The sequence below is a fragment of the Spermophilus citellus genome, assembly GCF_964194105.1.
Source record: "Spermophilus citellus genome assembly, contig: SCAFFOLD_283, whole genome shotgun sequence".
Lineage (NCBI taxonomy): Eukaryota > Metazoa > Chordata > Mammalia > Rodentia > Sciuridae > Spermophilus > Spermophilus citellus.
The window spans coordinates 250,448-269,481 of record NW_027673068.1 but is presented as its reverse complement, the minus strand read 5'-3'; the positions used below and the strand labels follow the sequence as shown (position 1 = coordinate 269,481).

Sequence of the window (19,034 nt, the reverse complement as noted above, 5' to 3'; positions counted from 1 at the left end):
AAAAAAAATCTCGAAGGAAGAAAACCAGGATTGTTGCTAGTTTTCCGAGATCCATATCGTTCCTGCTTCTCTTCTCATCCAATAGGTGGGGTTGTCTGTTGTAAGCTGGTGTCTCTGCCATCAAGATGGTGGAGGTAACCAGGGTGGGAAGAGTGGTCCTGGTTCAGGGCTCCTGGAAGTGGGGAGTGGCACCTTCCAGTCCCTGCAGGGAGACTGCACCTCACTGGTCTCTTTCTGGGACCACTCATATGAGTTGAGCGCCCAGTACTATCTCCCTATCTTGCCTGGAGATTTCCCAGTTCCTGGTCTCTCCGGTAGGCTTCTAACTTTAGCCCTGTGTCCCTCTCCCTTAGCAATTCTCAACTGAGGAAACTCTCACACTGGACCCCCCATGGGCGGTGCTCTGGTATCTGATGCGTGTGGGGGGGAGCCAGGTGATGGTGTTGCTCCGTGGTACGTAGCAGCTGAGTGACCTGCGTGGGAGTGGAGCAAAGTCTTGGAGATCTGCAGATGTGTTGATAGGTGATTCTGCTAAGGCGCTCCCAAGCCCTGTGTGGCTTTGGGTGCTGGGAGCCTGGAGTCCTCCTCAAATGCTCAGCATCCTGGAATGCTATGGCCCAGAGCCCTGCTTGGGTTCACAGCTCTGATGATATCTGTGGAGAGCAGCTGTATAGGGGTCTTCCAACACATTCAGAGATGCAGTGTTTCGACTAGGTGAGATCTGAATCATGGAGTGACACAGAATGCTGCCTCCCTCTAGCCCACCATTTTAACCTCCCCTTCTTTATTTATGAAGGCTAACTTTGCTCGGTATATTCTGGGCTGACTTTATTTTTTTTCTATCCCTTTGAATATAATATTCCATTCTCTTCAGGCCTGCAAAATTTTTGGTGAGCAATCTGCTTTTATTTGGCTTGATACATTTTTCTCTTGATGTTTTAAAATTTTACTCTTTTTTTTCTTTTTTTCTTTTCTTTCTTTTTTTTTTTTTTTTTACATTTGACAGTTTGATTATAATTGTCTCAGAGAGAACTTCTTTTTCTGAATATTTTTAAGGACCATTGAGTTTACTTGATGTTGATTTTCATATTTCTCCAGAGTTAGGGATTTTCTGGATATTATTTTGTTAAATGTGTTTCAGTTGAAAAAATCAAATTTTGCTGATTTTACTTTTTATAATGGATTCAAACGTTTTTCTTATTGGTAAATGAATAATTCAATTGAAGATTACTATTGCTAAAAGAAGACCTTTAGTTTTCAACCCTGGCTGCTTGTAAAAATTGTCTGAACCTGTTCCCAGAGCTTTTGATATAATGGTCTCAGGTGGAGACCAAGCATGGGTATTGTTAAATGCTTCTGAGATAATTATGATTTTCTCATCATTTATCTTTAGAAGAGTACTTCTAGTGTTAGATGGTGAGACAAAAACTCCAACTTCTTGCATATGATTTTTATCTTTATAATTCAAAGGTACATAACTATTTCAGTGATGTCACAATTACCTTTACTTTATGGAGTACTCAGGGATTTTTATGCCAATTCTGGGTAATATGAACTCTGGGATTTTCTTGAAATTTTCTTATGTGTTATTATGCACAAAATCTGATTGCTTATATTTTTTACTTTATTTTGCTTTGCCTTAGTATTGTGAAAATATGCAGTGTAAAGAAGTTCGGTTCATTATAGATGACAGTACTTGCAATGCTACTAGAAATTGTGATAACCATGGGGTAAGTAACTTTAGTGTTCATTTTAAGCAGCATGCTATTAACAATTCAATAAACAATTGGGGATTTAAAAAATGATTTTTTTTTGGTAATTTTGTGCTATAAGGTGTTCTTTAATAGTCTATAATTTATAGCTTAAAACTTGTAGTGTTAAGAAACTTGCAAAACCATTATGGAAGTAAAAGATGATTCTGGATGTATAAGATGTTTACTAAGTGTTTGTAGTGGATGTGTTTGTGTCATTTTGTAAAAAAAAATTGATCTTATTTTTTTTATAAAAAGAAGGCAGAAAGTGTTTAAAAATGTCATTAGAATCTTATTGCTAGGCTAGCTAGTTTAATTTAGTATGGGCTGTCCTGTGAAACTAGCAAGTAAATTATAATTAGTGGTATATTGTTAGTAATTACAAGGTATTTGTGTCTGGCTATGAATAAAGTTAAAAGAATTTTAAAAAATTGATTTGGCAACCGAAGTTATATGTTATATGGCATGCATCAGGGAAAATTTAATGAATTTGTTTATTTAAGATAAATTCTTTGTAATGAGATGCTCTGTGGATTAAGCATAGGCTATCAGTCTTTACAGAAAGCTATCTTTATTATTCCAGGTTTGCAACAATTTTAACCATTGCCATTGTGAGGAAGGATATACCCCTCCTGACTGCGCAAAGAAGGCTGGAGGATTTGGAAGTGTTGATGATGGACATGAAATTAAAATGGGTTGGTGTCCTTAATATTTTGTTTGAAGTTAGATTACACAGATAACCTTATGTCAACAGATATGGCTTTATTTTATTTTATTTGTTAGACTTTTTAAAATCTGAAATTGTAGGTTTGTAATGTTCTTTCCGTCTTAGCACTGACTTTGTTTATGAATAAAAAAGTGTACCTAATATTAGGCAAATTTAAAAGTAGAAATTTCATTGCATATACTTTGACCAGTTAATTCAAATTTTTCACTTTTAATTGTCTCAGATATTCCTAGTTTCAAATGTTTCACTAGTCATGGTTATATTAATATTCCTGGGATTCATGCTGTCTTTTTTTTTCCTATTGACTTGATACTTGGTTGTCTTTCTCCTGCCATGTGACTCCAAAGTAGTCTTATGAAATTTCTTCTTTTGCATTTCACCCTTGCTGTACCTGAGTAGTATTTTGAGATAAAAAAAAGATGAGACTGCATAAAACTAGGGGACATCCCCTGGTTCTACAAGGTATGTCAAACTCATTCAAATTAACTGGGAACATTGGTGAGCTGTCCATTGTATCCCCCTTCCTTTTGGGATTTTATAAGAAAATCATGCAAGTCCTAGTCAGACTTCTCTGTAGTTGGTTGTTATAAGGTGATTAACTTTTTAGAGAGATGATATATAGCCATATCCAACTATGTATCAGGCTAAAAGAAAAGCTAAGATGTTACGTATGACTGTGTGTGTGTGTGTGTGTGTATCTGTGTGTATATATATATATATTATTTTCACAAAGAGTAAAAAGTAGATATATAAATGATTATATATTACTATATATTGCTTACATTTGTTGTTTAAAGCATAATAGGACTAGTGAACAGTATTAGTGATAATTATTTATGACATAAACAAATCTTATTGTTGAGAAAGATATAGTAGCATTTTATAAAGAGAAAAAGAAAGTCCTCCAATGTTCAATTTAACTTTAATAAACTCTTCACTGGGTCCATTATGCTGGCTATGTTCTTAAGGCACACAAATATAAGACTTTAAAAAACATATATAAATAGGAATAATTAGACATTTCTTATATTAAATAAAAATAACTTTTTGTTCCGTGATGTAGTCATATATTTTTAGCCTTTCTGTTTTATTTTCCAATATACTTCTGTGAATTGCTTTTAGCTTTTAAGACACCCTCATTTTTATGTATTAGCAAAACTGAATAAACTTCAACAGTAAAATTTATTTTGACTTGCAACTCTACTCCATATCAAGCCATTATTATTTTGATTGCTGGTGTCAGCACAGCAAAGTGCTTTCAAAGCAAGTGAGGTCACCAAGTAAAATATTTTTGTAATGAAAGTATTGTAGCTTGGATTTCTTGGGATTTTATTTGACAGAAGCAGCAAGGTCAAGATTTATTTTTCAGGTCTACAAAACATGTGCACTTACTTTGTATCTACAGGCTTGTACTGGAAGAAGGGCTATTTGTCAGTCAGGTCTTTTGCATACTTCATTTTCTAGGTTATGCAGGTCTAAAATGCTTGTCACTTTTAAACACTCCCAAAGTACCTTAGTGTTATAGAGCCACATGAGCATACAATAAGCACTGATAAAATTCAACCTCTCTTTGTCCAGCCTCCTCTCCCTACCACATTCTTACCAACCTCTACTATTCATTATTCTATATTCAGTTTGACTTTTTTTTTAAGCTTCCACATATGAGGGAGAACATGTCATACTTGCCTTTCCACATCTGGCTTGTTTCACTTAGCATAATCTTTTTGAAGAAAGAGTGGATAAATTTCTGTTTTATTGTATCTTCCCCTTTTCTGTTTTCATCCTCCATGTTATTAAAAATTAGAGAAGAATAACCTTATATTTCCACATTTTAAAATTAAGGATGTATGGTAGGCTCATATGTTAACATATGTTCTAAGTCTGGCAGCAATACTAGTTATCTTGTACATATATAGTCTGAAGAAGTTATCTTCTCTCATTTTATAAACAAAAAGAATCATTAGGGGCTGGGTTGTGGCTCAGAGGTAATATGCTCATCTACCATGCATGAGACACTGGGTTGAATCCTCAGCACCACATAAAAATAAAATAAAGATATCATGTTCATCTGTGTGTAGGCTCTCTGTCATCCAGTTGGATCTTATGGCTTCTCAAATAACTCCATTTTGGTTCATATTCTTCTCTCCAGGTTCACTAGCATGGCAATGTCACCTTCACCATCCAAGGTGGTAGCCCTAACCCCTTCTTTTGGTGCTTATTAAACTACTTCATCCTTTACCCATTTCCAGTTCCAAAGTCATTTCCACATTTTTAGGCATTTGTTAGAATAGCAGCCTACTTCCCAGTACCAAAATCTGTACTACTATCAAGGTTTCTTCAGAGAAACAGAACAAATATGAAAATGGCTCAACACCATTATGGAAGCTGACAAATGGCAAGACTTTCAAGGTGAATTGACAAACTGGAAAATAATTTAGTAAATGTTTGCAAATATTATATAATCTAAGAAAACATTACATAGTGTAAAAATTGAGCAATCAAAAATATCAGTAAAATATTCCCAACAGCACATTTATATACTTAGTTCATTTTTTTGTTTTTTATTTTATTCACAGTCAATATGAAGGAGGTGTTTGAGGTTTGGGAATAATGTTGATAATAATGCCTTCTCCATTGTCTCATTTGGTTATTGAAATCTCTGACCTAATTTCAAACTGATATTTTCTGTTCTAGCTGGAAAATCTTCAGACAGAGGTCCTGGTAGTTCACAAAAACAATACTTTCAAGTCAGTTTGTACGTTTCCGTACCTCTGCTTATCATTACTATTGCCCTTTTAATTAATCAGGATAAAATAAGAAAGCAATGCTTCAGAGAGGAAAGTGAAGCTGACAGGTATGTACTTGTATATATTTACTCTTATAACAGTAAACAAATTGAGAAAATACTATTTGTGTTTTATCAGAAATGACTATGACTATAGGTAAGGCAACATAAGGAGAGACCTGGAGACACATTCAAATTGGTTTGATGTCCATTGTGTGTTTTCCAGTAAATGTTCAACCCTAGAATCATTTAGTTTACTACCAGTATCCCTGTAGGAGGAAACATGGCTGCCGAGAATATCTTAGAAGTATATGTAGCCTTTTGATCCTGTAAAAACAGCCATACTGCCCATAGGCTTTGAAGAACAGGTGACACTGCATTTCAAGGGAACTTGCTAACAATAGTTTTATTAAACGTGGCTTCTCAGGTCAGCCATCAACACGATATCTGTATTACAACACAATCTCTTTCTGAATTAGAGATAAGATCTTTGAACCTGCTTCCATGATATTTATTACAGTGTCACTTCTTAACTAGAAATCACGTGTATGGCGGTTAATATTAGATTCAGAGTCAGAAAGAGTATTGTATGTCATCTGAAATATAACTCTTAGCTTTGGAAAACTTGTTCACAAATTCTAAATCTTGAATGTAAAACTGATATCTTGAGAAAGTGATTTAATTTTTATGTACTTCAAACTGTTCTGTATAACTAACTCCCTAGAGTATAAGATGATAATGGCTTTCTAATGTATCAAAAACTTTTGGATTCATCAACTGAATAAGTGAAATCACCATATTAACTATAAAGAATCACACACATTTTAGTATATTTAATATTGAGTGTCCTTACATAATTTGCAGGATTTTGCCATATGGAGTACCATATAATGTTTTAATTAATTGAATTTTTGAGTGCTACTTAACAGTTTTGGCTTAATTTGATCTTAAGAATTAGAAATACCATAGAGTACAGGGGCCTTCCTATACAGATGGGCTTATGGCATAAATGCTTGAATAAGTACACATTGAGGTGAAAAGAGCCAACCAGCAAAGCAAGATGCTTGATATAGCATTCACTTCAATAATGAGATTGTGCCAGTTTTGTTTTATGTTGGAAAAAGACATGTTACATATTTGATATTGTTTGCTTGAAGAACAGTCTTTAAAAGAACTTAAAAATTTCTCCACTTTTAAATAAATTTATTGATTTCATAGATCTATGGCAGAAGAAAACACTACCACTAGCAGCATCAAGTCATCCCCCACTGAAAAGTGAGTATGGAACAATGTAATAAATCACCTTGCAACCTATGTTTTGATCATTGTCTAGGGACCACATAAAATGGTTCCTTTAAAAACAATTATATTTATTCATAATATTCTTTGTTATTCTCACTAGAGTTTATTTTATAATTATAAGCAATGAAACTTGGTTTCTTCATTTCTCAATCTCCCCCTCCCTATCCTATCCTGAAGGAAGGGTGTTTTGCACTCACCCTAACATTTATGGGAATATATATTAATTCAATGATATCATTAAAGATCTGGATGCTATAATTTTAAATTTTCTTACAAAGTTGATATTTGGGCATGCATCAGGACACAAAAGCCAAGTCAAATTAAGCCAACCCTTGCATAATCATTTTAACTTATATTTTGATTAATTAAATAAATCACAATAGCAAACTCATCATTCATTGAAAAGTGTATGTAATATGCTCCACTCACTCCAATGGGATGTACTACAAAGTCACGTGGCAAATAAGACACATAAATAATTACATATTAGGATATTAGTAAAGAACTGGAAAAGTAATTTAAATGATTACATCCTCCAAATATTTAAGGAACAAACTATGCCATTCTTATACATTCTGATATAGAGATTATGGGGGGGTTATTAAAAAAAGCAAACCTAATCATTTTTATAGATGAATAAGATTTATATGAAAATCCATATGTAGTAGAATGAAATTTAACCCCTATCTCTTACCCTGAACAAAACTCAAAAATGGATCAAAGACCTAGGAATTAGACCAGAGATCCAAAGGAATAACGCCAAAGGAAAAAAAGGACAAAAGAGCTGCAACACAGAGAAAAACATTAACAAAAGGCATCATTATGTCCTTATGTAAAATAATTCACTTAAATGAACATAAATTAAATTACCCAATCAAAAGGAATGAATGTACCAACAAAAGAAAGAAAGAAAAACACGATCCAAATAAACTCCAAAATACTCACTTTACAGTTAAAGGCTCTCGTAGACTCAAAATGAAGGGATGGACAAAACTATGTGAGTGGCATGAAAAGGAGCATAGAGACAGCAGTTTCCAGTTTCTGGGTATGCATCTGAGTAGAGCAGCACTCCACGTGCTCACACTCATATTGCTGATCTACATGCTGCAGATGATGACTGTATTTGTACTCTATCCTCCTGCAATACCCCTTGATGCCCTCTACTGAGATGATGTTTAAAGAGATCCCATTAAAAATTGCAGAACACACATATAAAGGTGAATTTCAATCTGGGAGGCACTAGGTAAGCTAATGGGTGAACCTATGATTCAGAAATTCCTCTGTCTCCAATAGCAATGAGTGATTTTTAAATTGAAAGTATAAGTATGCTTATTGTAGATTTATTCATAATGTGCAAAAGTTTTCAACAGAAGAATGAATATATAAATCCTGCCACATTTATCTAATGGAATACTGTACTGTAATTAAAACATACAAACATTATTTAGGTGTAGCAACCAAGATAAATTTCAATGACATAGTATGGAAAGAAGCCAGAATCAAGAAGGGATTATTCATGTTATATAAAAAATGATTCAAGACAAAACTAATCTCTAGATAGAATAAGGGGCACTTTTAGGTATAAATGGTACCTAATGGTATAGTGAAGTATATTTCTGAAGTACTAATAACAAATTATATATAATCCAACTTGTGGTTTCATTTATGTATACAATTGTGAAATTGAACTGAACATTTAGGATTTTGTATACTTTAGTAGTTTCGAGTATTTCATTTTGAATAATATAAGTTATACCAAATACCTGGAAACATCAAATATCTAGAAATCTATGGAAGTATGTTCAGCACATGTACACATCGAAAGATATACAATGTGAAGTAGCATTAAAGAAAAATGATTAGTGGAATATGCTATTTTTATAAATTGAAAGACTAACATTTTAAGCTTAATTAATTATGACAAAAGAGAGATTTCAGTATGAAAAGTATGATTTTAGTATGTGGTTGGTTGAAAAATTTCATTGAAAAAAATTTTTGACTATTATCTGAAAATCTTTGTACACACACACACACAAACACACAATGCAACACAACTTCAAATATGTGCCCCCCAAAACATTATAATTTTATTTTAGATATAAATGTGAAAAATAAAATAAGAAAATATCTAAAATAAAAATTTGCAAATATCAAATATCATTTTTACCTTTAGTAAGACACAAACAATATTAACCATTAAGAAAACCCATGGATTTGTTGAAATTAGGAGTTTCTAGTCATTAAAACTTATTGCTATGAAAGTGAAAACGTTATCCACAGGATTGGAAGACATACTTGTATTCAACAAATGTATATTTGTTCACATTCTGTATAAATGGTATGCAAGAAAGAACTCCTACAAAAAAATGGGTAAAAGAAAGGTATACTGATTTTAAAAATATAGGTAAAATACTTCAATATGTACTACAAAAGAGACAGAATTTGATTGAGCAATGCACATACTAAAATGTTCTGAACCTCAATATTCAGGTGGAAGACACAAATTAAAAATACAATATGTTACTACCATGATATCTAATATTATAACAATTATCTAATATTTTAACAAAAACCATATGTGTATAAGAACTGAAAATTTTATATACCCTTGAAGGGAGCATAAATGTGCAAAAGCAATTTGTGAAAGTTTCAGAATTGTTTACAGTTCAGCCAATGCATAATCCACCAGATCCCATTAATTAGTGTGTACCATTAATGTGTGTGTGTGTGTGTGTATACACACACACACACACTGAGGGAGAGTATTCATAGCAGAACTAATTGTGATACCAAACTACTAGAAACAATCCATCTTTAAGTTTTTACTCTATTCTTTCCCCAAATCAATAATGTTCATATGGTTAAATATTTAATGTAAACCCAAATGTTTTTTTTTGAGACATAGACAAGAAGAATTGGGAAAAGATTCTGAAATTCATATGCAAGAAGAATGTATGGTAGCCAGGCAAATACCATCTTATTTTCAAAAAGTATTTTTTTATTTCAATGTACTATGGAATACATACTAAAATATCTAAGAAACCTTGAGAGATGTGAGAATTAAAATTAAATTATCATGATCATATTACCCAAAGAGGGTGTATGATAACAACTTATATGTGCATCTTCTTAAATGTTTTTCTAAGTAAAACATTAGAAGACCTTACGATATACTTTTGTTCAAGAATATTATAGACAACTTTCTTTTTCTTAAAACATGGATCTCTATCACCACTTTGTAACATAAAAATAATTTATTTTAAAAGTCCACTGTTATGAATATTTAGGCTATTACCAGTTTTTAGTTATTACAAACATCCTATAAAAAATACCTCTGCATGGATGTAAACATCTTGGAACAACTGTCCAGTTAGGTCCTGGAATAAATTCTCAGAAAAGAGATTGATCAAAGAATGTTTACTTTTGTGTCTTAATTTAACCTATTGTTAAATTACCAGCTAATTTGTGTCAAGTTATAACTTTCCTGAATTATTAGTTTTTAGTCAACTTGACATGTGAGTGGTAGATTTCCTGAGCCTTAGCATATCTTAAAATTTACTTTCTTTTACTATTCTATAGAATTTTCTTTGTAATTTTCCACTGTCATATTAAGGAATGAGGTATAAAAAGTATGGAGATAGAAGTAGGAACCATATAATGTGATCATATAGAATTAAAGAGCTTTGAAGACTACATTTAACATGAGGGATGTTTCACATATTCTAACATTCTCCAATCTCCATTGATTTTTATGCTATTTAAATTAAGATTTTAGATCTAGGTTACTGTTAAGAAACCCCTGCTTTTTGTATATTGTTTTGGTTTTAAAAATATTTTGTAATTTTCACCATTATACTTAAGTTTATAATTAAGTAGAGTTAACTTAAGTAATTGAATTCATGTTATGTTTAATTTGTTTCATTATTCATAATTTTCAAGGATGCTTTTAGCTTTGATGGTATTAAGATTCTGGTCTACCCAGAGACCTCGAATTGCCTGAGTCTTGTCTACCTTCACTCTCCTAACTCATTCAATAAATTGTGAGATCTAAATCATTCTGCTTCTTATGACACTTAAACAAATTAAAAACATTTTTAAAAAATATAGGTATGCAAAAAAAAATGAATCATGGTCAATCCTGGCCCATCCAGGGATGATCACTATTCAAAACTTTCAGTGTATGGGTATATACCCTTGTGTGTGTGTGTGTGTGTGTGTGTGTGTGTGTGTGTGTATGTATGTATGTATGCACTTATGTGCATATTGATGTTTTTATTTAATATAAAATATAATAGTTAGAATTAGCCTTCTTTTTCCTTTTAATTTTAAATTAAAATTATTTCACATATTTAGAATTGAAATTTCCATGGCCCTTCATTTATTGACTTGAATAGGTACCAAACATGGACAAATAAACACTTAGGGTATTTTAGGAAGCAATGTGTATTATAAAACTGAGAGTATCTGGGCTGGGGTTGTAGCTCAGTGATAGAGCGTTTGCCTCACATGTGTGAGGTACTGGGTTTGATTCTCAGCACCACATAAAAATAAATAAATAAAATAAAGGTATTGTGTCCATCTACAACTAAAAATAGAATAAAAAAAAGAAAAACTAAAAGTATTTGTAGTTGAAGTGACAGGTAATTGTTTTGTTTTTTTCTTTCTGGGATTAGTTTTCATTTTCTTAATTATCTTGAATCACTTGTATCTTTTAAATTTTGTGTTTTGGTTTCTTCTACAGCAACAGTTCCTAACTATCTTGAATGTTAATATCTGAGAGAGAAGAAAGTACCAAATCTATCATCATAAACTGGCTTGAATCAAGAAGGATAAAAAATCTCTCAGCTCTGTTGTCACTACTAAAGGGTTGAAACTATGAAAAAAATAAATCACCTTGCCCCAAATCTCCTGAGTTATCTACTATATTGTCTCTGTGTTTTCAGGACCAGTTTTTACTTTATCTTTCCTAACTTGCCTGCAGAAGTGGCTCTAACTCAGGTGAGAAACAGCCTAAGACTCTCATCCTCTTATACTAACAAGACCTATCCAGCCTCACAGCCCAAGTGTAGCCCAGAGTGTAGGCTCTTTTCTTCTACTTATAGGTCTGACTCTACTTTCCATAGTCTGACCAACTCACTTTCCTTCAGAGTGCCTACAAACTCTGACTTGGTATTAACTCAGACATGAACTGAATCCAATCCCTTTAAGGCTACCACTTTTCCTTGTACACCTGTTTTAGTGTGTTGAGAAATATGTTCACCAAAAGTAGATTTACCATGAAGCTAAAGAAACAACAACTTCAGGGCCATTTACCCACATAATCCCTTTTTGGCCATGGACCTAATTTGTATTCTTATGTTCATCAAATTTTTATGGTTCAGGCCATACTGAACTTGGCTCTATTTCTGCTGTGTACCAATTTCCTTGGTAGTGGTGAGCTGGAGCTTGGTCACACCTGCTCACAAGAGCAGAATCATTTAAAATGTCAGGATTTATGCTCCTTAGCTGTCATACATGATTTAAATTTAAATAATAAGTTAAAAATACTTAGACTGATCATTATTGTTTTATAATTTAGTTTCATTTTTGCTCTTGAGGTTATAGTTACCATATCTTTATAGTGGGATTACTATAAAGTATTATACTGTGTGCCCTGCTGCCTCTCTTTTCAAGTCTTCTAAAAATAGTGGTTTGAAATTGGCCTTCACTGAAACGGATAGACCTATAAATTTGGGATCCTTTATCTTCCAGAGGGTTAGATGTATAACATATATCAGGAAACCACTGCCTTTGAGGGCATTTCAATTTCCTTTTGAGTTTTCTTTTCCAGTATTTTGATAGAGGTGCATTTGAGAAGATAATCGTAGCTTTAATCTATCCTCAATTCTTCCTGGAATCAGAATACCCAGTTGGTTGGTTCCCTATTAAGTTTTGACATGGTTTTTGGTGAGGCTGAAAGCTACCTCTGGCAGAGGCAAATAAGGTGTGTTTCAGATCTGCTGGGTTCTGGAGTGTGGAGGAGCAGCTGAGTTGTTCTGTGTTTACACTCCCACAAGTCTAAGTATCTTGCCCTTAGAGCTGTTCAAATACTGATGAGCTGGGATGTCTGAAGAAAGGAACAGGAAGTAAGGCCAAATTTCCCAGGTGCTGTGAATAACTACCAAATACTTCAGTACCTCTGAACCAACAAGGTGAGTCTGGAGTTCCATATAAAAGAGCATTTGTACTTTCACTGTCACCCACCCTAAAATGCTCAGAAGAGTTAAGAAAGATTTTCAAAGATGGAGTAGAAAACGTCTTGTGAAGAGTCACTGCGCTTTGGGATTTGAAAAGGGAGAGGAATGCTGCAGGTGTGAAGGTGCTGCCAGATCAGAATGTTTTGTTTTCTGAAAGAAAAATTTCCTATTCCTCATAATTTCGCCTGAATTGGTCAAAGGCCAGTGAAGATGTAAACATTATGTAGTTGTGAAATACTTTAAGGGCATTTAGGAAGAATGGGGTTTAGTAATTCTGTAGTTAGCATTAAAGGTCTATCCTGTTAGGCAGATATAGTTAGGGACATTTATTCACTTTATAGGTATAAGTTCTCAAACTCAAAATGTAAAATCATTTTCTCATTGTTAACTGAAGAGAGGGTTCAGTCTTTCTCTGAAATCACTAGAAAAATCATACTTATGTATATGCGGTTGTGGATTACTTTCACTTCTCTCCTTTCTCTGGCTTTCTTAATTGATATTTGAGTGTTCTATTATCTAAAAGAGAATGTCATTGAGTAAAGACAGTAGTAAATGTTTATTAAATGAAAGCATACTCTGTGATCACAGGTTCGATTCCAGTGTTAGTAAAGTATGACCTCACTTAGACACGGGTACTGTGCATCTCAACCCATTATTTAACGAAGGTATAATAATACTACTCTCACTAAATCATGCTATCCTGTAAATCCTATACATTTCACATTTGTTTTTATCACTTTAATATTTACATAAGATATTAAATGCATATCTTAAGTATTTTTTTTTGCTTTGATCATTCTTATTCCAGAGCTTTTGGGTTATGCATATAATGAAACTGGCCATTTGCATTTGGATTCTTCACATGTTAAAGCAATAAATGTCCTTGACATGTTTCTTTCTTGAAGTAGACATATATCACTAATATTGAGAATTTTTTCCACATTGATCACAAATATTTCACTTTGTTTTATGTAGAAGTTGCATGGGAATAGACATGAAACTCTGGTAGAAGAGAGTACTTGTGAGTCCATAGCTGGTACAGAGTAAGAAGATTTAAAAACCTTTTTTTAATGTACACATGTGTTAATAATTCTGTTTGACATTCTTATGACAACTTATGTTCTAAAACTTCAGCAATATTGACAGTGTACTTAGTATTCACAAAGAATTAATTTACTTTCTATATGATTTTCTAAATGTATTTTTTAGTATGCAAGGATATTTTGAGGAGTGAACAAATTCAGTTATAACTTATAACATTTTGCACCCATTCTGAAATCATCTCATAGCCTTTTAGAGGATATACATACATAAAGAATTTAGGATATACTTGAAAATGTGGCTCACATGAAGAGGAATCTTTTTCTTTTTTTGCGGTGGCATGTGGTTATATAGATCTGTAAAACCTTAAGAGGGACAGATGAAATTTTTAATAAATGGGCCCATGATGGTTGGCCCTTGAATATGACAGCATTTAGTGTGTTTAGGAGGATGTGGAAAGGACCCTCTCATCGGGGTAACCTGTCAGTATGTGTTTCTTTTCCAAGTCTTTAATAGAATAGGGTTCCTGGGCTGAATTTGTGGAAAGACAGGGTTGGATTGAGGTGCTAGGACCACTTGATTTCTGAATTCCAGAGAGCCTTTTGTACCTGTCTCCAATCTTTTGTATTATAGAATCAATGGCAAGGTCTGAGGTCAGAAGTGATCTTCTGTGGTGCTTTTCTTAAGGGTTCAGTTGAAGAGAGGTTCTGGGACAATTCTGACTCTTCATATGGCCAGAGTCATTAACCAGCCTTCTAAGGTTTCTTGGGTTAATTTTGCCAAGGCACTTTTGATACAAAGCACTTTTCCTGATGACTGTGTGTGTCCTGATAAGTAATGTTCAATGCCCCTGAGACTTATTTTGCCACCCTGGCTCAGAGAGTTCAAACTAAGGAATAATAAACCTTTAGTGACCTCTTGGTTCTTTTTTGGTTTGGATGGAATATGCTTTTATCCACCCAGAAGAAGTATGAAAGGCATACCTGGAGAGTGTATCTTGGTATTGCACGGGATTAAGTAAAGGACAGAGCTTGATCATCCCTACCCCCACTGTTACAGAGGCATAGAGGGCAAGACCTTGTGACCTCTCAAATGGAGGATTCAAGATCATTTCCCCTAAAGGCTCAGGTGACTGAGCAGTAAATGCGTCTCTTCTTAAATGACACAAAACATGAATCCTTTTAACAATTTTTCCTTGGTCAGTCTCAGGTAGTGAAATTTTATGATTTCCCAACTTTTTAATCCACAAGTCGTCTTCTGCTGGCTTATTTTGCTAATATCTTGCCTATGTTTCCTCAAATTTTGAAAAAGAGGAGTTTGTGTCCAAGCTTGGGGTAAGGTATATTACAACCATTTCTGAAACATTTTGAAGTTGATCTTCCAATATAGTTTTCTGGATTGAAGAAAAAATTGCCTTTTTGGTTTATCATGCTGTACATGACTGCTTCCTAGAAGGGTAGATGTATTATTTCCAGGAAAGTGGGAATTTCAGGCTCATGCTTGGGGAGTTTTTTGGTTAGGAGGTCCCCTTTATTTATTTTCATATGGCAACATAAGCATGAAAGAATAGTAAAGCATATCTAAGAGTTAGTATAGAAGCTGACTTGTATTTATCTTTCTCTGGTTGTAGTGATTGGGTAAGCAACATTATTTCAGCCCCTTACATTGCTGAGTTGCTTGGGGGAAGGGATTCTGCTTCAATTGCCTCTTGTGTGTTACTCAGCTTTATGTCTCTGTGACAAACACCTGAGAAAAAACAACGTCAAGGAAGAAAAAAATTACTTTAACTCACAGTTTCAGACCATGGTTGACTGCTCCATGGCAGAAATATCATGGCAGAAGAGTGTGGCAGAGACAACTGCCAAGCTTATGGCAGCTGGAATGCAGAGATAAGAGGATGGAGCTGGGGACCCCAAAGGCATGGTCACAAAGACCCACTCTGTCAATTAGGTTCTACCTCCTGAGGCAGGAGGACAGGGAACAGGGTAGAAAATGGAGGTTGGGGAGATGGAGACATGCAGGATGAATGAAGAACTGACACTAACTGAAACTTAAGCTACTGCCAGAACTTGGATCTTACAGTGACTGAAACTTGAAACTTAGCGTAATTGGACTTGAAAAGTATGAGGATTTGACAAAATGTTTCACCTCATTTGTATATGGACCCAGCCATTTGTATATGAGACCTGTGTCCATATTCAGAATATAAGAACACAAAACTCAGACCCTTGGGGCGTCCCATTCCCGCTAGGTGAGTCTGGTGTTCCTTTCTTAGGCAGTGTACTTGTGCTTCAATAAATCTTTCTCTGTCTCGTGTGTGTCTCATCCAATTCCATGTTCATGACCTGGAAAATCTGGAACTATGAACTTTGTGGTTGTACAAATCCAGGAACACTACTACAGTTCTTAATAATGCCTTCAAACTGTTAATCCATCAGTGAGATCAGATCCAATCAATCCCCTCATGATTTAATCATTACCCCAAAGTCACACCCTCTGAACCTTGCTGCATTGGAGAACAAACCTTCAATACATGAGCTTTTGGGGGACATTCCAGACCCAAAGCATAACATCTGGAGACTAAGAAGTTATAGAACCTGCTCTTTAAGCTCCAACACCCATTTAACTGCTTCCATTTGTGAACCATTCTACATCAGGGTTGGTCAAAGTCTGAGATAAGGCCTACTATAGTAGAACTGCTCTATGGTCTCCACCCAGGAACAAAGTTATCTCCTTCCTCTGGGGTAGGAAACAGGGTTGCTAAGTTTAAAATTCAGCAAACTTATAGAGTGGCTTCATGGGATTCCAGTAGGAGAGTCATCTTCTAGATCTCCTTTGGTGCCCTTTAATTTCAAGGACACTATGAACCTAGTGGGGAATCTGAACCTTCAGTGTGTGTCTTGGGGTTAATTTAGTGGAAATTTCCCACCAGAAAAGCTGTGGCAGACATGGCCCATAGGCATCCTGGCCATGCATACAACACTAGTTACATTTAGTAAAGTAAGTCACAAGTTGAGCAATGCCACTTAGCCTTTGATTTAGGAATCCCAGCACTACATCTTGTATCTCAGCTATACATAGAGTTAATGGCTTACCCAAGTCAGAAATCCCCAAGCCTGGGCAAACATCAAAATTCCATCAAAAAGGGATGGATGGAGTATTACACATTTGGCAAAGTTTGTTTTTCTTAAATTATCAATAGGTTCCTCTGCTTTGGAGATAAACATGGGAAGTAGAAAGATATATTTTTTATCACTAGATATGATCTTATATTTTTCTAACTAGTGCTTTGCATCAGAAAGGTGACACATCCTTACCTTTGACAGACACCTTTGCTTTGAGAAATTCTTGGAGCTTCAGGAGTCTTCAGATTTGTTCAGCATTCCACAAAGGAGAGAACAGAAGGACCCAGTTAGGGCTGAGAACATAATTGGCAGTGGTAGGCACAGTTTGTTCTCCTATTTTCATCTTAGTTCTCCTTGTTTGAAATGATTAGGACAGCTATGAGGCATCCCCTGCAGACTGTCCTGGATTTCAGGATCAAGATTTCTGACATTAAACCATAACACCTCATGGATGACATATAGTTTGAATCAAAAAATGTTTTATCCACAAGTCAAATTGAAGTCATACTGCTGATTATCAGTGATGAGTCCTGCTTCCTCACATGTTGAAATATAACATTAGAGAAACATGCCCAGGCAAGCACATAAAGCAGAGTTTATTTAAAAAGGGGTAATGCAGACTTATGCCAGGAGCGAGAAGGGGGCCCTAGTTGGTATCCTGGTATCCCAAGAAGTGAGAGCATTCTTCCTCTAGATTTTCTTTGTTCTTCTGCCTTCTTTTTTTCTTTTCCTTTTTAAAAAATATTTTATTCTAATTTGTCATATATGACAGCAGAATGCATTACAATTCTTATTACATATATAGAAAACACAATTTTTCATATCTCTGGTTGTGTACAAATTATATTCACACCATTCGTGTCTTTATACATATACTTAGGGTAATGATGTCCATCTCATTCTACCATCTTTTTTACCCCCTTGCCCCCTCCCTTCCCCTCCTTCCCCTTTGCCCTGATCTATAGGTTATCTATTTCTCCCATGCTCCCCTCCCCCACCCCACTATATTCGGCTTTTGTTTTTTGAGGGGATTGGCTAACTTTACTTAGCATCATATTCTCCAGCTCCATGCCATGATTTTTAATTCTCTTTTATTGCTGAAAAATATTCCATTTTGTATATATACCACATTTTCTTTATCCATTCATCTACTGAAGGGCATCTAGGTTGGTTCCACAGCTTAGCTACTGTGAATTGTGCAGAAGCCACTTGATCACAGTGTGTTTATTTCTTCAAGTGGTTTTGAATGCAGTTTACCAATATTAAGAATTTTTGACTCTATGTTCATCAGGGATATTGTTCTGTAGTTTACTTACCTTTATGTGTCTTCCTCTGATTTTGGTATCCAGGTGATACTTGGTTCATAGAATGAATTTTTGAGTGTTCTCTCACTTTCTATATCATGAAATATTTTGAAGATTGGATTTGGTTCTTCTTACAGATCTGGTAAAACACCTATGTTGGAAAAATTTTAATTGCTGCTTCAGTCTCATTGCTTCATACTACTCTGTTTAAGTTTTCTAGGTCTTCATGGTTCAATGTGAGTACATCATATATATCTAGAAATTTGGAGATAAATTCTAGATTTTCCAGGTTCTTGGAGTATAAATTTTTTTTAAGAATTTTCTAATGATTCTCTGGATTTCAGAAGTGTCTGGTGACATCTACTTTTTCATGTCTAATTTTTTTGATATGGTTCTTCTCTCTTCTACTAGTTAGTTTGGATCAGACTTTCAATCTTGTCAAAAAACAACTCACTGCCACATTGATACTTTGTATTAATTATTCTAAATTTTATGTATTTCAACTCTGATCTTAATTATTTCCTGTCTTCCACTTATTTTGAAACCAACTTGTTCTTTTTCCAGGGTCCTCAGATGTAACTTTAGGTTACTTCTCCTAATCTTTCCACTTTTTAAGTGTAGGCACTCAGTGCATTAGAAATACAATGAAAGGAAATTTTAGTTACCTCTGAGTAACAACAACAGATGAAAATGGTCTAAACTATTTGATCACAAGACATAGATTGGCAGAGAGGATTAAAAACAAGTCTTAACCACATATTGT

At 34.4% G+C, this 19,034-nt stretch overlaps 1 protein-coding gene across 1 annotated transcript in view; it reads left to right on the top strand.

The window, feature by feature from the left end:
• The window catches only part of LOC308640165 (disintegrin and metalloproteinase domain-containing protein 5-like), a gene marked incomplete at both ends in the record, with an annotated part of 106,535 nt that overhangs the window by 74,381 nt on the left and 13,120 nt on the right, over window positions 1–19,034 (top strand). Inside the window, 2 exons of the mRNA XM_081312175.1 lie at window positions 1,644–1,730; window positions 2,335–2,446. Of these exons, the coding sequence (XP_081168301.1) occupies window positions 1,644–1,730; window positions 2,335–2,446 (199 nt within the window). The remainder of the gene's footprint in view (window positions 1–1,643; window positions 1,731–2,334; window positions 2,447–19,034) is intronic.